This window comes from Rhinichthys klamathensis, unplaced genomic scaffold (assembly GCF_029890125.1).
Source record: "Rhinichthys klamathensis goyatoka isolate OS25496 unplaced genomic scaffold, OSU_Roscu_1.1 h1tg000155l_1, whole genome shotgun sequence".
In the NCBI taxonomy this organism is placed as follows: domain Eukaryota; kingdom Metazoa; phylum Chordata; class Actinopteri; order Cypriniformes; family Leuciscidae; genus Rhinichthys; species Rhinichthys klamathensis.
Window position 1 is genome coordinate 1,123,214 of NW_026606690.1, and position 23,934 is coordinate 1,147,147.

The 23,934-nt window shown below is 47.2% G+C and overlaps 2 protein-coding genes across 2 annotated transcripts; both read right to left on the bottom strand.

Annotated features, from left to right (window-relative positions):
* Positions 1 to 1,831: 1,831 nt before the first annotated feature.
* Positions 1,832 to 4,745, bottom strand: LOC130090945 (prolyl-tRNA synthetase associated domain-containing protein 1-like). Its single transcript, XM_056258591.1, has 2 exons — positions 4,623 to 4,745; positions 1,832 to 2,408 (listed from the first exon to the last, which is right to left on the bottom strand). Exons 1-2 carry the CDS (start codon positions 4,701 to 4,703, stop codon positions 1,980 to 1,982), a joined length of 510 nt encoding a protein of 169 aa, XP_056114566.1. The 5' UTR covers positions 4,704 to 4,745; the 3' UTR covers positions 1,832 to 1,979.
* Positions 4,746 to 5,610: 865 nt separating this feature from the next.
* Positions 5,611 to 20,542, bottom strand: LOC130090946 (ubiquitin-40S ribosomal protein S27a-like). The gene is made up of 5 exons (XM_056258592.1): positions 20,404 to 20,542; positions 14,696 to 14,750; positions 14,122 to 14,207; positions 13,769 to 13,900; positions 5,611 to 5,781 (listed from the first exon to the last, which is right to left on the bottom strand). The coding sequence occupies exons 1-5, from the start codon at positions 20,449 to 20,451 to the stop codon at positions 5,632 to 5,634; spliced, it is 471 nt and encodes a 156-aa protein (XP_056114567.1). The 5' UTR covers positions 20,452 to 20,542; the 3' UTR covers positions 5,611 to 5,631.
* Positions 20,543 to 23,934: the final 3,392 nt, after the last annotated feature.

A 23,934-nucleotide genomic window follows, 5' to 3' on the forward strand; every position in this document is an offset into this window, starting at 1 on the left:
CCCGCTGCCTTGAGGCTGGCTCTCCTGCGGGGGTCAGGCTGCCGAACGACTGAAGAAACGTCAGCACCCCCAGTCCCCGCTGCCTTGAGGCTGGCTCTCCTGCGGGGGTCAGACAGCCGAACGACTGAAGAAACGTCAGCACCCCCAGTCCCCGCGGCCTTGAGGCTGGCTCTCCTGCGGGGGTCAGGCTGCCGAACGACTGAAGAAACGTCAGCACTCTCAGTCCCCGCGGCCGTGAGGCTGGCTCTCCTGCGGGGGTCAGGCTGCCGAACGACTGAAGAAACGTCAGCACCCTCAGTCCCCGCTGCCGTGAGGCTGGCTCTCCTGCGGGGGTCAGGCTGCCGAACGACTGAAGAAACGTCAGCAAGATGGTAGAAAACTGTAAACTTCTTGTCTATTTCCACCCACTGCTACTTCTACCAGCGACGGGAATAAGTGCAGCTACAATAGCTCAATATGTGGTAGAGCGTTGCTATAGAGTGACGATATTCTATTGCAATAGGTAGCATTTCAAAGTCAATACCAAATCAAAACTAGTTAGCATCATTTGTAATTGAAAAGGTTTAATGACAATATGGTTATGGTTACACTTAAAATAGTTACAAAATAGATATATGAGATGATAAAAACTTAATTGTACCCAGGATATATGTAAAATGTTACCTGAGAGATAGAGAGGGAGAGAGAGGGAGAGAGAGAGAGAGAAAGAAAAGAGTAGGTAAAGAGAGAGAGAGAGAGACCCGAGAATCAGAAAGGAAAGAGCCAGATCAACCGTTACAATCTTCTTTTATCCTTTCCCTGACCATGTGACTGAAACCCAAATGTGAGACGTTCCAATCAGATAATGACCACTTCCCCCACTGTACTAAAGCTGTGAGCATTAGAAGACCCCGATGTACACACATCTTCACTAGCACTATCAGCACCTCTGTGTCTTTAGGAACTCCAAATGCTCCTTGTGGTAGAAAGAGGGCATGGAAAACAGTAAATGCAAATGTCTTTGTTCATTTTCCAATATCTTGGATTATTTTCAATCCTACAAAACCTAAGGAAGAATGACTTGATTTGATAAATTATGTGTTTTGGTAGTTTTACTGCTGTTGGGGCAGGAAAGATGGTCAGGAGAACAGTTTGAAAAACTGACCTGAATATTGAGAAATGCGTCCTAGTGATTGTAAAATATTTCAGTAAATACAGTAAAGTTGTCCAGAATGAGACCCACGTCATGTGACCAGCAGTAATGTTAGTAATGTAGTTAGTGTCACGTGACCAGCTGTCAATAGCCGCGTTTCCATCACCCTTCAAATTGCGCAAATTGAAATTGAGGATACGCCCAATGGAAACACGTAAATTTAGCAAAATCTCCCATATATCGCAAAAAAGTTTTTACACTCACATGAGGTGGTTTTTCAGGCAATTCGAAAAAGGAATATTTTGCAAAACTGCAATGGAAACAGTTTTTGCGCATTCACAGGTCACCTGACGTACGTAAAAGTCACATGATCAAAGTCACATGATCATTCTTTAAAGAAGGCACGGTATGTTTAGATAGAAGACGAGACAGAGTTATTTATTAAACTCATAAAAGTTTAAGAATTACGGGAATACTGGATTCTAAACAACAAAGAAATGCCACAATTTATCAAGAGCTTGAAGCAGATCTGAGGGAAAACCCCCAGAAACACCTCATACGTGCCGCTCCCAGTATAAGGGTCTTTCCTTGACATTAATGTTGGAAAACATGCCTACGTCTCCTTCCATTAATAATAATGGCTAGTGCGGCGGCTGATATACATAAACCTACCAACATCCGTTCCCATGATTTTTGGAATGACTTATGAGAGTAAAAAATTACGCTTCAGTCGCATAACTTCGGTTAATGGAAAATCCGTCATTTCACAACAGTTTTTTATCGACATTTAGAAAATATCGCAAAAGTTTTGCGCAAATCTGTAATGTAAACGCAGCTAGTGTCAGGATCAGTCGAGGCTCAGCAGGACGGGCTCGTGGTCCGTCTCCCTCAGGAAGCGCAGCAGGTCGTCAGGTTTGAGCCCCATGGTGGCGCTGTTGGTCATGGGGTGGAAATAGAGCCACTGGTGTGCGCCGTGGGTCAGGTCTCGGTCCAGCACCACCGTCACGCTGCGGGCGGAGTCGCAGAAGAGCGCGAGCGGCGTCACGCAGCCCTGCCGCACACGCAGCGTCTCCAGCAGCAGAGCCTCGTCCGCCAGCCGCAGGTTCCCTCCGCCGAGCCCCAGGCGCCGAGACACCTCGCCCAGGTCCAGCCGCCGGTCGTGCCGCACGCTCAGCAGCCACAGGCTCTTCTTACGCTTGTCCTTCAGGAACAGGTTCTTCGTGACCGCGCCGCTCAGATGAGCCACATGAGGCATCATCTCCTCCACCGTAAACACCTAAAAACAACAACAACAATTGTAAAGAAGGCCAGAATTAGGGTTAACTTCAAGTGTCTTCGTTTCCTTTTCTATATGCAAAATTGACTCATACGTCGCAGCATCCGTCCAGCGAGCCAATCAGCGCCGCGGAAAAGACGTGCGGGTAAAGGTGTGCAGGTAAAGGTGTGCGGGTAAAGACGTGTGCAGGTAAAGACGTGTGCGGGTAAAGACGTGTGCGGGTAAAGGTGTGCGGGTAAAGGTGTGCGGGTAAAGGTGTGCAGGTAAAGGTGTGCAGGTGGGCAGAGTCCTCGAGGCGGTGCGCTGGAGTGAGTTGCCGGGGGGACGGTCGAGCTCGCTGCCGGCCGTCTGGGTGCTGGAGGGGCGGCTGCCGTCCGTTAGGGAGCGGAGTCGCCGCCGCCGTTCGCCGTGGGCCAGAGTCTGCTGCCATCAGCCATGAAGGGGAGGAGCAGGTAACGGGGGACTCCTGCCGTCTTCCCGTACCCGGAGGAGCCGTCGCCGTCCACCAGGCGGCGGAGGAGTGTCGAGCCGTCCACCGAGGGCTATCCAGCGCCACCGCCAGGCACCGCAGAGAAGATCGCCCAGCTGGTGGAGGACCAGATGGCAGCGCGTTGTGGGAACTGGACCAAGATTTTTTTCCCTCTCTCGTCTATGTCGCTCCTCATGCTTCCGTCTCCTTTTCTCTCGCCTCGTCCTGCTCCTGGGGTTATGGACAGCCATACCCCCAGGTGCCGCGGCCACGGTGATCGGTCCCCCAGGGGGAGGGGGGAGGAGTAGACGCAGTCTCGGGTGTACCCCCGGCCTGCGAGGGGCGATGGGGGTGTGTGGCGAGCAGGACGAGGCCGAGGGCCGTGAGAGAGCGGCGCGAGGCCGGTGGCGTGATTACTGATGAGCGACACCTGTGCGACGCACCGGTCTCGTATCTCTCACAGAGGCATAAAGGAGGAGCGACGACAGTGAAGATCGAGAGAGGAACAGGCCTGGACTTGTGTTTTGTTTTAATGTATGTGACAGCAGTCGTCCGTGAAGGGCTGCTGTCTTTTACTTTCATTTTGTATTTTATGTATTTGTTTTATTTTGTTATTAAAGTCTGTTGAACGTTCGCTGGCTCCCGCCTCCTCCTTCCCACAACATCTAACCTCATCACAGTATGCAAATGACAATACAAACTAGCTCGTAAAGATGTTCGTATGTATATTTACATACTAGTTTCCTCACGGATATCATTGTTATATTTAGAAGACATAATCTAAGTGCCTTTTATGCATTATATGGTCTATTTATTATATATATCTCTCACTTCTAGAGGTAAAGCACTCTTTGGGCGCATGCGCACTCCATCTCTGTCCTCAGCGCGGAATATCAGCCGCTCAGTATTCATCATTCCTAGCAGTGCACTTTCCTTATAATGCCACATTGGTTTTTCCTATTGTACTGTATTAATCATTGTAATTTAATATTCATTGTGGAGATTACTGTTACTTTGTTTATTGTGACTACTATTGTTTGTCATTGGTATTTGTACTTATCTATTTTTCTTATATCTTTAATTTATAGAAAACCACACACACATGCAGACAGACTTGAGTTGTGGTGACAGTAAATGGGTTATTCCCAAATAGCTGATCATCTCTAGTTACAGCCTCTCTCCGGACGGTGTAGTGGGTCTGTTATCAACCGGCAAATTCAGCTCCTACTAGCCATCACTTTTACAACAACAGAGCATCTTAATGTTGATAATATCCTCGTGCCTTCTTACAGTCACAGTCTTCAGATTACAGCTTGTGTGAGTATATGATGAGTCATACGACACCAACTCATACTAAATTGATTGAGATGAAAAGGTAAAATTATGACATAATTAAGTGGGAATAATTAAGTTTATTACATATTATGACTAAAGTTGAAATGATGAGATAAAGTCTAAATTGTGACATAGGCCTACCAAATTGTAATTATGAGAGTAAAAAGTCGAAATGTATTTTTTTTTTGTCATTTTCGACTTATGTCATAAATGACTTAGTATGCCATATTTTCGAATTTGTTTTCTTTTTACGTCCTAATTTTGACTTTTCATATGACTTGGTATGTCATAATTTCGAATTATGTCGTGAAAATGATTTCCACGCGCATGTTTTCCCCCCTTCCGTGGCGGATTCGCCCCTCACACACGTGTCATCGGAACTCTTCCGTGTTAACTCCGGTTATCCCCACCTCTGGATGGTCGATGCAGGTCGTGTCGATTTTCAGACGCTTGAGAAACTCTTCCAGCTCTTTCCTCAGATCAGACGCCATCGTGACTTTAACAGCTTCAACTCACGAACAGAATGTTTACAACGAACAGAATATTTACATGATTCACAGCAGACAAGAGCTGTGATTGGTCCAGCCTCACACTAAACTACTGTGATTGGTCAGGAGGTACCGGTGTTGAGCAAAGGGACATCGACTTGTTTATTAACAAGATAGCGTGGGAATAACCATTCATATTAAAACTATATTTAAAAGTAAATAATTATTATCAAAGGAGGAATAGTTCAAGTGATCCTGGATATGTGCAGTATTTTCCTCAGACCACAGCGGACTGCTTCCGGTTCCAGGGCTGTTCAACAGCGCCGCCTGCTGGCCGCCAGTGAGACTCAGAGTATCAACCACTTCACTGTTCGACACATCTTTATCCTTCATTAAATAAGTTCAGAAGATAAACGTAATTGTCAATACTTATTTTACGTAAAACACTTAAAATCACCATGAAATCAAAATGGTAATTTCTATTTTTTTATGGAATATTGCAGTGTTTATTGTAAATGATTTATGGGTGCACATCATTGTTTTTAATAATCTTGAATCAGAATAAGTTCCTCTTGCAGCATCTCTTCTCTTCTCTGATGACGAGGGCGGGGCAACCTGTCACTCACATGAGATCCACCAATAGCAAACCACAACCATCCAATCAGTTCCCCACAGACACAATCAAGCCCCGCCCACGTGTTCTCATTCCAGAAGCGCTTCACTCGGATATACGACACAATAGAGGAGAAAAGACGAGCGCAACTTCAGTTTCATGTCAACTTTAACTTAAAATCCTTAAAACGCACTGATTCACATCATATCAGTCAATGTAGACTAGCTCAAAAACAGTCTGAAGATTCAGGACACGGCAGAAACAGCATGTCCTGACAGAAAGGCGCTCAGACAGAAGCTGTTTCCAGTGTTTTACTGATCACTTGTCCTCGGGTTTGTTGAAGCAGTAGGTGAGGCAGCACTTCCCACAGTAATGCCTGTCGAAGTGACTGGCCATGAAGACGCCGGCGCCGCACTCATCAGCCGGACACTCGCGCCGCAGACGGTGGATCTTCCCGTTCTCATCCACCTGCAGACCAGCAGCATTAGTGTCACACACACACACACACACTCACACTCTCACTCACACACTCTCACACTCTCACTCACACTCTCTCACTCACACACTCTCTCGCTCACACACTCACACACTCTCACACACTCACTCTCACACACTCACTCTCACACACACACTCTCACACACACACTCTCGCTCTCTCACGCTCACTCTCACACACACTCTTGCTCTCTCACTCTCACACACACTCTCGCTCTCTCACTCTCACACACACTCTTGCTCTCTCACGCTCACTCTCACACACACTCTCGCTCTCTCACGCTCACTCTCACACTCTCTCACACACTCTTGCTCTCTCATACGCTCACTCTCACACACACTCTTGCTCTCTCACGCTCACACACACACTCTCTCACTCTCACACTCCCTCTCGCTCTCTCACTCTCACACACACTCTTGCACTCTCACTCTCACACACACTCTTGCTCTCTCACTCTCACTCTCACACACACTCTCGCTCTCTCACTCTCACACACACTCTCGCTCTCTCACTCTCACACACACTCTCGCTCTCTCACGCTCACTCTCACACACACTCTCGCTCTCTCATACGCTCACTCTCACACACACTCTTGCTCTCTCACTCTCACACACACTCTCGCTCTCTCACTCTCACACACACTCTCGCTCTCTCACTCTCACTCTCACACACACTCTTGCTCTCTCACGCTCACACACACACTCTCTCACTCTCACTCACTCACACTCACTCTCGCTCTCTCACTCTCACACACACTCTTGCTCTCTCACTCTCACTCTCACACACACTCTTGCTCTCTCACTCTCACTCTCACACACACTCGCTCTCTCACTCTCACACACACTCTCGCTCTCTCACTCTCGCTCTCTCACGCTCACTCTCACACACACTCGCTCTCTCACTCTCACACACACTCTCGCTCTCTCACTCTTGCTCTCTCACGCTCACTCTCACACACACTCTCGCTCTCTCACTCTCGCTCTCTCACGCTCACTCTCACACACACTCGCTCTCTCACTCTCACACACACTCTCGCTCTCTCACTCTTGCTCTCTCACGCTCACTCTCACACACACTCGCTCTCTCATACGCTCACTCTCACACACACTCTTGCTCTCTCACTCTCACTCTCACACACACTCGCTCTCTCATACGCTCACTCTCACACACACTCTTGCTCTCTCACTCTCACTCTCACACACACTCTCGCTCTCTCACTCACACTCTTGCTCTCTCACGCTCACTCTCACACACACTCTTGCTCTCTCACTCTCACACACACTCTCGCTCTCTCACTCTCGCTCTCTCACGCTCACTCTCACACACACTCGCTCTCTCACTCTCACACACACTCTCGCTCTCTCACTCTTGCTCTCTCACGCTCACTCTCACACACACTCGCTCTCTCATACGCTCACTCTCACACACACTCTTGCTCTCTCACGCTCACTCTCACACACACTCGCTCTCTCATACGCTCACTCTCACACACACTCTTGCTCTCTCACTCTCACTCTCACACACACTCTCGCTCTCTCACTCACACTCTTGCTCTCTCACGCTCACTCTCACACACACTCTTGCTCTCTCACTCTCACACACACTCTCGCTCTCTCACTCTCACACACACTCTCGCTCTCTCACTCTCACACACACTCTCGCTCTCTCACTCTCACACACACTCTCGCTCTCTCACTCTCACACACACTCTCGCTCTCTCATACGCTCACTCTCACACACACTCTTGCTCTCTCACGCTCACTCTCACACACACTCTCGCTCTCTCACTCTCACACACACTCTCGCTCTCTCATACGCTCACTCTCACACACACTCTCGCTCTCTCACTCACACTCTTGCTCTCTCACGCTCACTCTCACACACACTCTTGCTCTCTCACTCTCACACACACTCTCGCTCTCTCACTCTCACACACACTCTCGCTCTCTCACTCTCACACACACTCTCGCTCTCTCATACGCTCACTCTCACACACACTCTTGCTCTCTCACTCTCACTCTCGCTCTCTCACTCTCACTCTCACACACACTCTTGCTCTCTCACGCTCACTCTCACACACACTCTCGCTCTCTCACTCTCACACACACTCTTGCTCTCTCACGCTCACTCTCACACACACTCTCGCTCTCTCATACGCTCACTCTCACACACACACACTCTTGCTCTCTCACGCTCACACTCACTCTCTCACGCTCACTCTCACACACACTCTCGCTCTCTCACTCTCACTCTCACACACACACTCTTGCTCTCGCACGCTCACTCTCACACACACTCTCTCTCTCACTCTCACTCTCACACACACTCTCGCTCTCTCACTCTCACTCTCACACACACTCTTGCTCTCGCACACTCACTCTCACACACACTCTCGCTCTCTCACTCTTGCTCTCTCACGCTCACTCTCACACACACTCTCGCTCTCTCACTCTCACACACACACTCTTGCTCTCTCATGCTCACACTCACTCTCTCACTCTCACACACACTCTCACTCACACACTCTCACTCACACACTCTCTCGCTCACACACTCACACACACACACTCACTCTCTCACACACACTCTCGCTCTCTCATGCTCACTCTCACACACACTCTTGCTCTCTCACTCTCACACACACTCTCGCTCTCGCTCTCTCACTCTCACACACACTCTTGCTCACTCTCACACACACTCTCCAGATGTTTCCAGAGGTCATATATCCTCTTCTTAATATCATTAATTCATCTTTGTCTCTAGGATACGTACCAAAAACCTTTAAACTGGCTATGATAAAACCGCTTGTTAAAAAACCACAACTTGATCCTACAGAATTAGTCAATTACAGGCCGATCTCGAATCTGCCTTTTCTGTCAAAGATATTAGAAAAAGCAGTATCTTCACAACCATGTTCCTTTCTAGAAAGAAATGATATCTGTGAGGATTTTCAGTCCGGATTTAGACCGTACCATAGCACTGAGACCGCTCTCATTAGAGTCACAAATGATTTGCTCTTATCATCCGATCGTGGTTGTATCTCTCTATTAGTGTTACTCGATCTTAGTGCTGCATTTGACACCATTGACCACAATATTCTTTTAAATAGACTAGAAAATTATGTTGGCATTAGCGGAATTGCATTAGCATGGTTTAAATCATACTTAACTGACCGTTATCAGTTTGTAGCAGTAAATGAAGAGATGTCTTATCGATCACAAGTTCAGTATGGCGTACCACAAGGCTCAGTACTAGGACCGTTGCTGTTCACTCTGTACATGCTACCATTAGGAGATATCATTAGGAAACATGGAGTTAGCTTTCACTGTTATGCCGATGATACTCAGCTGTATATTTCTTCAAAACCCAACGAAACTTACCAATTCACAAAATTAACGGAATGCATAGCTGATATAAAAAATTGGATGACTAGTAATTTCCTACTACTAAATTCTGAAAAGACAGAGATTCTAATTATTGGACAAAAAACTATAAAAAACTATAAAAACTACGTAATAACCCAGAATACTGTCTAACACTTAATGGCTGCTCTGTCAAGTCTTCGTCGTCGGTTAGGAACCTGGGTGTGCTCTTTGATACCAACCTTTCTTTTGAAAGTCACGTGTCTAGTATCTGTAAAACTGCATTTTTCCATCTTAAAAATATATCTAAATTACGCCATATGCTCTCATTGGGAAATGCGGAACAATTAGTCCATGCGTTCATGACCTCAAGGCTAGATTACTGTAATGCTCTATTGGGTGGTTGCCCTGCACGCTTAATAAACAAACTACAGCTAGTTCAAAACGCCGCAGCTCGAGTTCTTACCAGAGCCAGGAAGTGTGACCATATTAGCCCGGTTCTGTCAACACTGCATTGGCTGCCTATTAAACATCGTATACATTTTAAAATATTGTTGATTACCTACAAAGCACTAAATGGTTTAGCTCCGCAGTACTTGAGCGAGCTCTTAACGCATTATAGTCCTTCACGTCTATTGCGATCTCAAAACTCCGGCCAGTTGATAATACCTAGAATATCTAAATCGACTGCTGGCGGTAGATCCTTTTCCTATTTAGCACCAAAACTTTGGAACAGTCTTCCTAACATTGTCCGGGAAGCAGACACACTCTGTCAGTTCAAAGCTAGACTAAAAACACATCTCTTTGACCTGCCATACACATAATACATTATAGACTTCTATAAATTCAATGTTAGGCTGCATAGATTAGGTCAGCCGGAACTGGGAACACTTCCCTTAAATCCAGATGTACTCGTTACATCATAAGAAGAATGGCATCTACGCTAATATTAGTGTCTTTGTTTATCCCGAGGTTTTCCCGCAGCCTGCCGGATCCAGGCCGTGTCCAGATCTGACGAAGGAGATTCGCCTGGACCCGATGACAATGCAGTGCTGAAGTGCCAACTAGCCTCTCCCTATGGAGGATCCCTTTCCCACTCTACAGATAAAGCGCTGTGAATTCCGGCTCGCGTACCCCGAAGTGATAAAATAAAACAAAATTCTGTATCAAATTTTATAGGCAAGAAAGTAGTTTGTTTAGGCTGGGTTGTATGAATTACAAACCTGCGCACATATTTTAAAAAGCACATAACTATAGAATTCTGAATGAGCATGTGAACGCCGTCAGCGTTAATCACAGGTTCGCGTTTAAAGTCTGATCATTTCGACGGAGGTGAATCAATCAAAGTTAACTTTAGCTGGAAGTAACATTATTCAAGAACCGCTATAACGCCAAAACAATCTGTTACCTTAAATTATATGTTTATCTCTGTAAAGCTGCTTTGAAACAATCCATTGTTAAAAGCGCTATATAAATGAAGATGACTTGACTTGACTCTCGCTCTCTCATACGCTCACTCTCACACACACTCTCGCTCTCTCATACGCTCACTCTCACACACACTCTCGCTCTCTCACGCTCACACACACACTCTCTCACTCTCACTCACTCACACTCACTCTCTCACGCTCACTCTCACACACACTCTCGCTCTCTCACTCTCACACACACTCTCGCTCTCTCATACGCTCACTCTCACACACACTCTCGCTCTCTCATACGCTCACTCTCACACACACTCTTGCTCTCTCACTCTCACACACACTCTCGCTCTCTCATACGCTCACTCTCACACACACTCTTGCTCTCTCACGCTCACACAAACACTCTCTCACTCTCACTCACTCACACTCACTCTCTCACGCTCACTCTCACACACACTCTCGCTCTCTCACTCTCACACACACTCTCGCTCTCTCATACGCTCACTCTCACACACACTCTTGCTCTCTCACGCTCACACACACACTCTCTCACTCTCACTCACTCACACTCACTCTCTCACGCTCACTCTCACACACACTCTCGCTCTCTCACTCTCACACACACTCTCGGTCTCTCACTCTCACACACACTCTCGGTCTCTCATACGCTCACTCTCACACACACTCTCTCACACACACTCTCGCTCTCTCATACGCTCACTCTCACTCTCGGTCTCTCACTCTCACACACACTCTCGGTCTCTCATACGCTCACTCTCACACACACTCTCACACACACACTCTCTCACTCTCACACACACTCTCTCACTCTCACTCTCACACACACTCTAGCTCTCTCACGCTCACACACACTCTCTCACTCTCACTCTCACACACACTCTCGCTCTCGCTCTCTCACTCTCACACACACACTCTTGCTCTCTCACGCTCACACACACTCTCTCACTCACACTCTCGCTCTCTCATACGCTCACTCTCACACTCTCACACACACACTCTTGCTCTCTCACGCTCACACACACTCTCTCACTCTCACTCTCACACACACTCTTGCTCTCTCACACACTCTTGCTCTCTCATACGCTCACTCTCACACACACTCTCACTCTCACACACACTCTCGCTCTCTCACTCTCACACACACTCTCTCACTCTCACTCTCACACACACTCTCGCTCTCTCACTCTCACACACACTCTCGCTCTCTCACTCTCACACACACTCTCGCTCTCTCACTCTCACACACACTCTCGCTCTCTCACTCTCACACACACTCTTGCTCTCTCACGCTCACTCTCACACACACTCTCGCTCTCTCACTCTCACACACTCTCGCTCTCTCACTCTCACACACTCTCGCTCTCTCACTCTCACACACACACTCTCGCTCTCTCACGCTCACACTCACTCTCTCACGCTCACTCTCACACACACTCTCGCTCTCTCACTCTCACACACACACTCTTGCTCTCTCACTCTCACACACACACTCTTGCTCTCTCACTCTCACACACACACTCTTGCTCTCTCACGCTCACACTCACTCTCTCACACACTCTCGCTCTCTCACTCTCACTCTCACACACACACTCTTGCTCTCTCACACTCACTCTCTCTCATACGCTCACTCTCACACACACACTCTTGCTCTCTCACGCTCACACTCACTCTCTCACGCTCACTCTCACACACACTCTCGCTCTCTCACTCTCACTCTCACACACACACTCTTGCTCTCTCACGCTCACACTCACTCTCTCACGCTCACTCTCACACTCTCTCGCTCTCTCACTCTCACACACACTCTTGCTCTCGCACGCTCACTCTCACACACACTCTCGCTCTCTCATACGCTCACGCTCACACACACACTCTTGCTCTCTCACGCTCACACACACTCTCTCACTCTCACACACTCTCGCTCTCTCACGCTCACTCTCACACACTCTCGCTCTCTCTCTCACACACACTCTTGCTCTCTCACGCTCACTCTCACACACACTCTCGCTCTCTCATACGCTCGCTCTCTCATACGCTCACTCTCACACACACACGCTCACTCTCACACACACACTCACTCTCACACACACTCTCGCTCTCTCACGCTCACTCTCACACACACTCTCTCACTCTCTCTCACACACACTCTCTCACTCTCTCTCACACACACTCTTGCTCTCTCACACACTCTTGCTCTCTCACTCTCACACACACTCTCGCTCTCTCACTCTCACACACACTCTCGCTCTCTCACTCTCACACACACTCTCTCTCTCACACACACTCTCTCACTCTCACACACACTCCCTCACTCTCACACACTCTCTCACTCTCACACACACTCTCTCACTCTCACACACACTCTCGCTCTCTCACGCTCACTCACACACACTCGCTCTCTCACTCTCACACACACTCTTGCTCTCTCACGCTCACTCTCACACACACTCTCGCTCTCTCACTCTCACTCTCACACACACTCTCGCTCTCTCATACGCTCACTCTCACACACACACTCTTGCTCTCTCACTCTCACACACACTCTCTCACTCTCACACACACTCTCTCACTCTCACTCTCACTCTCACACACACTCTTACTCTCTCACTCTCTCTCACACACACTCTCGCTCTCTCACGCTCACTCTCACACACACTCTCGCTCTCTCACTCTCACACACACTCTCGCTCTCTCACTCTCACACACACTCTCGCTCTCTCACGCTCACTCTCACACACACACTCTTGCTCTCTCACTCTCACACACACTCTCGCTCTCTCACTCTCACACACACTCTCGCTCTCTCACGCTCACTCTCACACACACTCTCGCTCTCTCACTCTCACGCTCACTCTCACACACTCTCACTCTCACACACACTCTCTCACGCTCACTCTCACTCTTGCTCTCTCACTCTCACACACACTCTCTCACTCACACACACTCTCGCTCTCTCACTCTCACACACACTCTCGCTCTCTCACGCTCACTCTCACACACTCTCGCACTCTCACTCTCACACACACTCTCGCTCTCTCACTCTCACACACACTCTCGCACTCTCACTCTCACACACACTCTCGCACTCTCACTCTCACACACACTCTCGCTCTCTCATACGCTCACTCTCACTGAAACAGTGTTTTATTCACCTTGTAGTACTTGAGCACGGCCAGCTTCACTTTCTTCCTCTTGTGTTTGTTCTTCTTCGGCGTGGTGTAGGACTTCTTCTTCCTCTTCTTGGCTCCGCCGCGCAGACGGAGCACCAGGTGCAGCGTGGACTCCTGCACAGACACACACACACACGTGTTCACTGGTACTGATGTTTTACTGATATAATGAGAAAGTATTGGTGGTTGACCAATATATTGTCAAGGCTGATCATATTTGTAAATGATCTGCACTGCCGATGTGTCAGAAGTGGGAGTTTTTTATTTATTTTTATTTTGACAGTTCCTGTGAGGATCCGCTGTTTCTCCTGGTTTCCTCTCAGAGACTCTCGTACCTTCTGGATGTTGTAGTCGGACAGTGTGCGTCCGTCCTCCAGCTGCTTCCCAGCGAAGATCAGCCTCTGCTGGTCCGGAGGAATCCCTGCAACACACACACACAATCAGCACAGAGGACACGCTCACTCACACACACACACAATCAGCACAGAGGACACGCTCACTCACACACACACTCTCTCACACACACACAATCAGCACAGAGGACACGCTCACTCACACACACACTCTCTCACACACACACAATCAGCACAGAGGACACACTCTCTCTCACACACACACAATCAGCACAGAGGACACACTCTCTCTCACACACACACAATCAGCACAGAGGACACACTCACTCTCACACACTCTCTCTCTCTCACACACACACACAATCAGCACAGAGGACACGCTCACTCACACACACTCTCTCTCTCTCTCACACACACACAATCAGCACAGAGGACACACTCACTCTCACACACACACACACACTCACTCTCACACACACACTCACACTCACATACACACACTCAGCACAGAGGACACACACACTCTCTCACACACTCAAACTTTACTGTACATCACCTTCTTTGTCCTGGATCTTTGCCTTGACATTTTCAATAGAGTCTGACGGCTCGACCTGCAGGGCATCATGGGAAGATTACAGCAGGATCAGCAGGAGTGTGTGTGAGAGTGTGTGTGTATTAACAGGCCGTTCACTAATAAACTCAGTTCTTTCACTCTTCTCTTAAACAGTCTCTTTTCTGGAAACACCAGCATTCACTGGCTCCGCCCACATTCACTGGCCCCACCCACATTCACTGGCTCCACCCACATTCACTGGCTCCGCCCACATTCACTGACTCCGCCCACATTCCGATCAATATGTAAATTATGGGGTGGGAATAGTTTGGAGTTTGACTATTCGATTAAAATCGATCCTGTGGTCATGATTCAATTATAATTCAATATTCGATTTGGGATCTCAATAATAGAGTGATATTACTGTAATCTAAAGGAATGGTGCAGTGATGTGGAGAGACGGATGGGCGGAGGATATTAAACAGATTCTCAGAAAACCTCAGGAGAGATTTAATATGTAGATTCAATTATACGTTATTATTTTACTCTAGACTGAAGCTGCGTCTGACACTCACTCGTTCACTATATAGTGCAGCAGTTAGGAAGAAGTGAATGAAAAGAGTGAGTGAATGAAGTTCACATAGGAGACATGAACGGTTACTGAACACACACACAACACACTTCAGCAGATTCACATCGGTCACGTGTTTATTTATACAGCACTTTATACAATAGACTGCATGTATGCTATAACTGTAAAGTTGATTACTCCAAAGCGGCTCTCCAGTGTGTTCGTATTTTACTCGCGTCTAAAGCAGTAGCACATGTTCCTGCACAACCGGAGGCTGCAGTTCTAGGACCCCAGTTCCAGGACCCCAGCTCCAGGACCCCAGTTCTAGGACTACAGTTCTAGGACCCCAGTTCCAGGACCCTGGCTCCAGGACCCCAGTTCTAGGACCACAGTTCTAGGACCCCAGTTCCAGGACCCCAGCTCCAGGACCCCAGTTCTAGGACTACAGTTCTAGGACCCCAGCTCCAGGACCCCAGTTCTAGGACTACAGTTCTAGGACCCCAGTTCTAGGACCCCAGTTCCAGGACCCCAGTTCTAGGACTACAGTTCTAGGACCCCAGTTCCAGGACCCTGGCTCCAGGACCCCAGTTCTAGGACCACAGTTCTAGGACCCCAGTTCTAGGACTACAGTTCTAGGACCCCAGTTCCAGGACCCCAGTTCTAGGACTACAGTTCTAGGACCCCAGTTCCAGGACCCCAGCTCCAGGACCCCAGCTCCAGGACCCCAGTTCCAGGACCCCAGTTCCAGGACCCCAGTTCCAGGACCCCAGCTCCAGGACCCCAGTTCCAGGACCCCAGTTCTAGGACCCCAGTTCCAGGACCCCAGTTCCAGGACCCCAGTTCCAGGACCCCAGCTCCAGGACCCCAGTTCAAGGACTACAGTTCTAGGACCCCAGTTCCAGGACCCCAGTTCTAGGACTACAGTTCTAGGACCCCAGTTCCAGGACCCCAGCTCCAGGACCCCAGTTCCAGGACCCCAGTTCCAGGACCACAGTTCTAGGACCCCAGTTCCAGGACCCCAGTTCCAGGACCCCAGTTCCAGGACCCCAGCTCCAGGACCCCAGTTCCAGGACCCCAGTTCTAGGACCCCAGTTCCAGGACCCCAGTTCCAGGACCCCAGTTCAAGGACCCCAGTTCTAGGACCACAGTTCTAGGACCCCAGTTCCAGGACCCCAGCTCCAGGACCCCAGTTCTAGGACCACAGTTCTAGGACCCCAGTTCCAGGACCCCAGTTCTAGGACTACAGTTCTAGGACCCCAGTTCCAGGACCCCAGTTCCAGGACCCCAGCTCCAGGACCCCAGCTCCAGGACCCTAGTTCTAGGACTACAGTTCTAGGACCCCAGTTCCAGGACCCCAGCTCCAGGACCCCAGTTCCAGGACCCCAGTTCTAGGACCACAGTTCTAGGACCCCAGTTCCAGGACCCCAGCTCCAGGACCCCAGTTCCAGGACCCCAGTTCTAGGACCCCAGTTCTAGGACCCCAGTTCCAGGACCCCAGTTCCAGGACCCCAGTTCCAGGACCCCAGTTCTAGGACCACAGTTCTTGGACCCCAGTTCCAGGACCCCAGTTCAGGACCCCAGTTCCAGGACCACAGTTCTAGGACCCCAGTTCCAGGACCCCAGTTACAGGACCACAGTTCTAGGACCCCAGTTCCAGGACCCCAGTTCAAGGACTACAGTTCTAGGACCCCAGTTCCAGGACCCCAGTTCCAGGACCCCAGTTCCAGGACCCCAGTTCCAGGACCCCAGTTCCAGGACCCCAGTTACAGGACCCCAGTTCCAGGACCCCAGTTACAGGACCCCAGTTCCAGGACCCCAGTTCTAGGACCCCAGTTCCAGGACCCCAGTTCCAGGACCCCAGTTCAAGGACTACAGTTCTAGGACCCCAGTTCCAGGACCCCAGTTCTAGGACTACAGTTCTAGGACCCCAGTTCCAGGACCCCAGCTCCAGGACCCCAGTTCTAGGACCACAGTTTTAGGACCCCAGCTCCAGGACCCCAGCTCCAGGACCCCAGTTCCAGGACCCCAGTTCCAGGACTACAGTTCTAGGACCCCAGTTCCAGGACCCCAGCTCCAGGACCCTAGTTCTAGGACTACAGTTCTAGGACCCCAGCTCCAGGACCCCAGTTCCAGGACCCCAGTTCTAGGACCACAGTTCTAGGACCCCAGTTCCAGGACCCCAGTTCCAGGACCCCAGCTCCATGACCCCAGTTCCAGGACCACAGTTCTAGGACCCCAGTTCCAGGACCCCAGTTCCAGGACCCCAGTTCCAGGACCCCAGTTCCAGGACCCCAGCTCCAGGACCCCAGTTCTAGGACCCCAGCTCCAGGACCCTAGTTTTTTGTGACAGCGCCACCAACCGAACTGAATGATATAGCGGCGGCTGCGGTTTCAGAACAGCAGTTCTAGGATCCAGGTGGTTTAGTACATAGTATCAAGATCCACCTATTATCTTAAATCTTGATAGAAAAGAAAAAAAAAGAAAATAAATGTATATATATATATTTACAAATAAGATTATGGAATAGAAAAGCTCCTGCAGCAGGTGGATTAGAGCAAGTAGCATCAAGCTACATGACACAATTTAAAAGATTAATATTACACTTTTACTAAAAGCTCACTTTAAACGACCATCGAGTATTTGTATCATATTCCTGTCGCGGTTTAAAACGGTTTTAAGTCAAGACTTTTTTTTGTTGAAATGTTATATTTAGCATTTTATATGCAGCTAATGGCTACATCTTGCTTAGCAATACTGTAAACATTCTTTATTCAAATGAAAATATCCCAAATCACACGGAAATCACACACAAACCACATATACTCGAAATCGTGCATTAGTGCATTTATTAGCTTCTTGTTTCAGGTGAAGAGATGTGTCTTAGCTTAGTTATCACGGAGGTCAGAATGAGGAAGTGTACACAGCATACACAGGAGCGCGTCATGCAGAAGGGCAGGATTTATTGTCACGTTGAACCACGTGACATGATTGACAGCTGTACAGCGAATAAGAGCGCGCTGAGATCATAACTGACGCTGGCGGGTGCTGTATATTGCATACGTGAACACAAATATACCGGAGAAGACGTGAATGATTGCTTTATGAGTGATGATTTCTATTCAAAATAACGAACATTACAGATTAATAATTTTGCACTCCTGTCATAAATTAAGAAATTAATGTCACTGCAAACCAGTTTTATAAACAGTGGTCAACTATCGAAGCAGAGTCTTAAATCTTTCTAATGATGCTCAGTTTGTCCAGATCAAATAAGTAAGAGTGTGATGCTTTAACGAATAATGAATGTTAAACAACAATAATCTGGGGCCGTCTGTGATCTTTGCCGCGAAAGGGGTTAAATGAGTGTTTTTGGTGATCCAGTTCGGTAGGTGGCGCTGTAACAGAAAACCGGGGTCCTGAAACTGCGGTCCTAGAACTGCAGCCTCCGGTTGTGCAGGAATACCCTTCTCCTCTAAAGACTTACACCTCAAAGAAGGCGGAGCCTCAGAGCCACACCCCCGATTACATCATCACCACACAGACCAATGGGAGTTCAGTTCGCGGTGGATTGGGACACAGCCCTGGTGCCAATTAGGGGCCCCTCAAACACCGCCGATCTTGCGTCACTGGACAGGAACGGGGCCCTCGCCAGCAGTGATGCCGGTAACTTTTTTCAGTAACGAGTAATTTAACGCGTTACTATTTCCAAACCAGTAATCAGATTAAAATTACTTATCTAAGTTACTGTGCGTTACTATTTTTGTCATTTTCTTTAGTAGAAATGATGGCAGATATGCGATATGAAACTGAAATGTGTGCGAGAAGGCAGAATCGCGACACACTCCAACTCCCAGCGTTATCCTTCCCGTCCAGATCCAATGCTACCACATCTTTAAATTACTATTATTTTTTTAAGTTAACATTATAAAATACGTAGACCTACACCACAAAACTAGTTGAGGATAATTTCTTTAAAATTGGGCAATTCCAGCGTTATGGACGTGACATTTGAGGTAAAAAAAACTTGAAATGTAAATTCTCAGAAAATGCATTTAATACCATTATATTGAAACGTCTGTTTATCCATACTCCTTAATAAAGGAGTCCAGACATTAGAAAAAATATCAGTCTAGTCTACACATGCGTTTTATATTTAATATGAGGGAAATACACATCCGTAACGGACGTGACACAAAAAAACTTTAACTTTTAAGTGGCAAAAGTACAAAAAGTAATACTACCCACCGGATGAAGAAGGGTTGCCTCTCCACAGAACAAAATATTAATTTTGTCTTATTCTTCGTGTTCGCATTTATAAGGGAAAAACAATGTTAAGAGACAGTTCCCCGTTACGGACGTGAGCGCTCTGAAAGCGGCACTGAAAGACTGCTTTAAAACTTTCAGAGACATCAAACATAAAGTACAAAGCCATTCATTAAGGCGAATTTTGTTTTGTATTAATTGTATCTTAATTTTAATCAATGTTTCATCAACCAATTGTCTAGATTTAATAAATAAGAAGTAAATATAGCAGACAATAGATAATCACGACACGGAGGCGCCGGCGCGTGAACTGGAGCTCGTCTCATTAATGAACCGAGACACAGCGTATAAGGTAGCCCTTGCCTCACACACCTGAGAAATATATCTATAGAAAGCTTGAAATGTGTACTTTTACAGAACAATTCAAAACGAAAGAAAACAGACTTTTCTCTGAAAAGAACGAGATAGCCTTTGTGTTTTACTTTTATTTAACATATAAGCTTACTTGGCTCAACAAGTGACACATTATTACATATGCATTCATCAGATATTTTAAGGTTTTTTTTACGGTTTTAATTTTAAAATGACTTGGTAGCAGAAGGCCCCATAATGAAGCTCCGCCCCCATTGTACTGAGAGTCTAGCTCCGCCCCCACTGTACTGAGAGTCTAGCTCCGCCCTTGTTTGTCACTGTTTTTAACTGATTTGTTTTATTTCTCATCTTCAGTGCAGATCAGCATCACTCACTGTATCAACACTAACAGCTGCTACTGCGATCAGAAGAACACTCATCGGTGATTATTCCGAATGTGTGATCATCGCTCGTGCAGTGCTGTCTGTTCTCACACACACTCACTACACACACTCCCTCACTCACCTCGAGTGTGATGGTTTTACCCGTCAGCGTTTTCACGAAGATCTGCATGTTGGCGTCGCGTGCACCCTGACACACACAGCTTTAGCCCAAGTGTTCGTGTGTAGTGTGTAGTTTAACTCTGCGGCCGGCGAGTGAACACTCATCTATTCTACAAGAACAGCGGCACTAACGGAGAATCAGGAGAAGAGGAGCTCAGTGCGCATGCGCCGGTCTTCAGCGGGAGAGCGCGGTCCTACCATAGACGGGTCCTACTCTGCGCCTGATCAAAAACATTCATCAGCAAACCCTTATGCAAAGTAGGATTACTTGGCTTTGGTCAAGGCATAGCAAAATATAATGCATAATATATATAGTTTTTATTATCATCCAAAATATTTTTCCAGCGCAACAGTGCCATTTTTCATAAATAAACGAGCAATAAATACTAGGTACCATAGACATAATAAATACATTTATGTGAAAAGACATAATAAATGTATTTATTATGTCTATGCTAGATACAGCATCACCAGTGTCACGTGATCCTCGTTACTGTTCTCGGCGCTGTCGGGATGGACCAATCACAGCCGAGTGTGATTGCTGACGGGCCGTGTCTCAAATCAGCTGGATGACGATTGTATACTTGTTGATAAAATAAAATATTACTTGTATCTTATCAAATTTATTGTTTTTTTTTTTACTGAAAAGTCCAACTTGTTCTTCACTGTTAGACTCAAAGAGAAGTTTTAAAAAAAACTAAAAATGATTCCGGTCATAAGATATGTGATGATCATAAGATAGGCCTACATGTGGTGTAAAATTTTTACTTGAGTTAATTTGCATGTCATATGATGACGTCATAGTCTAGATCCTTTTCAAATGATTGTGTGAAGCTGTCATGTGCGGTATAATTATAATATAGCAATACTGTAATCCAAAAATACTACACAGAACAAACTGTCACTTACCCGAGGACAACATGTTAGAAAAAGTAAATAAATTAGATATATTTAGGACTCTTCGTGTTTTATGCGGTCTCTGATTACTTCCATTAATGTTTAATTATTCATACCACAACACTAAAATAAGTGTCTTTATAGAAATATTGTTCTATTATCTTAAAAGAGATATTGTGAAATGGTTTCTTCATTTTAAATGGACAGCAGTATAGTTACTCATGTCAAATACGTTTTCAGTATTATAAAGGTTAAATTAACAATTAATGATCTACAAGCATTTCACAGATTTATGTGCACTAATTATATAAAACTATAGTCAGTGCACTACAAATGAACTGTAATCTCTTATATGTTGAATTATTCAGCCGCTCAAACTAGGGAAAGCGAGTTTAGACTCAAAAGAGGAACATTACATTAGTATTAAGCATCAGAAATTCATTAAACATATTTTCTAAGAATGACTTGATCTCCACATGTACAATGTTTTAAAAGTTTGGACCAAATTTGGTGAAGATCGGAGGAGCTTGAATAAGAAGAATTCAACATGGCATAAAATGTTGTAGGGCTTGACTCCATGATTCAGGAAAATATCATTTAGTTTCTGGCCCTTAGGGTTCCAGAGTTATGAATCAAACACAAATGATCCACGGCAGGATCACATGACTAGAACAGGGATCACATGACAGACATGACACAAGAACATGAAACGAAACCAAGCTGTGACAGCGCTGTACTTCATTCCCTCCAACATTACCTATGCGGCAGCCATGTTGCGCCCGAACGCCCGCCACACTCCAGGTGGAGGAGAGAGAGTGACGAAGCCAGTCAGTGTGTCATAACTTGGACCCTGATGCACATCTTAATCTTTTTAATTCCACCTGCGCAGATATTATATCTGGGACGGGTGTGTGGACGGCTGAGCGCCAGTGGAAACAGGACCGATTGCAGATTTCTTTTGAAATCTTGAAAAATTCGTACATCCTGTTTCAGAAAGCTGCAAAGGTCGCAAAATGCAAATATTTTTCTGAACTTATTACAAAAAATGGTCATAAACCTCTTTTCCGCCATTAACTCTGTTTTAAATCCTCTATTTTAGAGCCATCTGCTGCTCTCTGTGGCCACTTTGGGAAGTTTTTTGTTGACAAGATCACACCTTTAAGATCTCAGGTGTCTGACTCGCCATATACCCTGCGTGAGGTTCCACTGTGTTCCTCCATCTGGTCTGAGTTTGAGCCGACTGATCTGGACTGTAATGAAAGTGTTGGTCACCTGAAACCTACTATCTGTCCTCAGGATATTATTCCACCTTTTTTCCTGAGACAAATTATGACCCAGTTGGTCCTGGCCTGTTATTGGTTATTAACAAATGCCTGTCTACTGGTTCCCTCCCTAACAGTCCTAAAGTTGCACTGGTGACGCCATATCTTAAAAAAACAAACTTGGATCCTTCCTCTCTTTCTAACCTCTGTCCTATTTCTAATCTCGCTTTTATTTCGAAGGTCCGAGAGAGAGTTGCACTGACTCAATTACAATCATGTTCGGCTGTAAATTCTCTCCATGAAACGTTTCAATCTGGGTTTAAAGCTTTACACACTGAATCTGCCCTCTTAAGAGTTTCAAGCGATATTTTCACAGAAACTGGTTCTGGGAAGTCCATGGCTTTAGTTTTATTAGATCTGAGTGCTGCATTTGATCTGGTGGTCCATGAGGTCCTGTTGAGATGTCTGGAGATCTCTGTGGGCTTTCGTGGCGTAGTCTTACAGTGGTTCCGTTCTTGTCTGACCTACAGATGTTTTAGTGTCCGCATTGGTCATCAGTCCTCCTCTAGTGTACCACCAGACGGTGGAGTCCCACAGGGGTCAGTCCTCATCTAGTGTACCTCCAGACGGTGGAGTCCCACAGGGGTCAATCCTCATCTAGTGTACCACCAGATGGTGGAGTCGCACAGGGGTCAGTCCTCATCTAGTGTACCTCCAGACGGTGGAGTCCCACAGGGGTCAGTCCTCATCTAGTGTACCACCAGACAGTGGAGTCGCACAGGGGTCAGTCCTCCTCTAGTGTACCTCCAGACGGTGGAGTCCCACAGGGGTCAGTCCTCATCTAGTGTACCACCAGCTGGTGGAGTCCCACAGGGGTCAGTCCTCCTCTAGTGTACCTCCGGACAGTGGAGTCCCACAGGGGTCAGTCCTCCTCTAGTGTACCTCCAGACGGTGGAGTCCCACAGGGGTCAGTCCTCATCTAGTGTACCTACAGATGGTGGAGTCCTACAGGGGTCAGTCCTCATCTAGTGTACCTCCAGACGGTGGAGTCCGACAGGGGTCAGTCCTCATCTAGTGTACCTCCAGATGGTGGAGTCCCAAAGGGGTCAGTCCTCATCTAGTGTACCACCAGACGGTGGAGTCGCACAGGGGTCAGTCCTCCTCTAGTGTACCTCCAGACGGTGGAGTCGCACAGGGGTCAGTCCTCATCTAGTGTACCACCAGATGGTGGAGTCCCACAGGGGTCAGTCCTCCTCTAGTGTACCTCCAGACGGTGGAGTCCCACAGGGGTCAGTCCTCATCTAGTGTACCACCGGACGGTGGAGTCCCACAGG

What these genes read in the sequence shown, in the direction of transcription:
- LOC130090946 (XM_056258592.1), bottom strand. Translation starts at nt 20,451, where the DNA reads ATGCAGATCTTCGTGAAAACGCTGACGGGTAAAACCATCACACTCGAG. An exon ending in GTAAAACCATCACACTCGAG is followed by an intron (nt 14,751 to 20,403) that starts GTGAGTGAGGGA and finishes GATGCCCTGCAG; the next exon opens with GTCGAGCCGTCAGACTCTAT. An exon ending in CCGACTACAACATCCAGAAG is followed by an intron (nt 13,901 to 14,121) that starts GTACGAGAGTCT and finishes GTGTCTGTGCAG; the next exon opens with GAGTCCACGCTGCACCTGGT.
- LOC130090945 (XM_056258591.1), bottom strand. Translation starts at nt 4,703, where the DNA reads ATGGCGTCTGATCTGAGGAAAGAGCTGGAAGAGTTTCTCAAGCGTCTG. An exon ending in CCTGCATCGACCATCCAGAG is followed by an intron (nt 2,409 to 4,622) that starts GTGGGGATAACC and finishes TGTTGTTTTTAG; the next exon opens with GTGTTTACGGTGGAGGAGAT.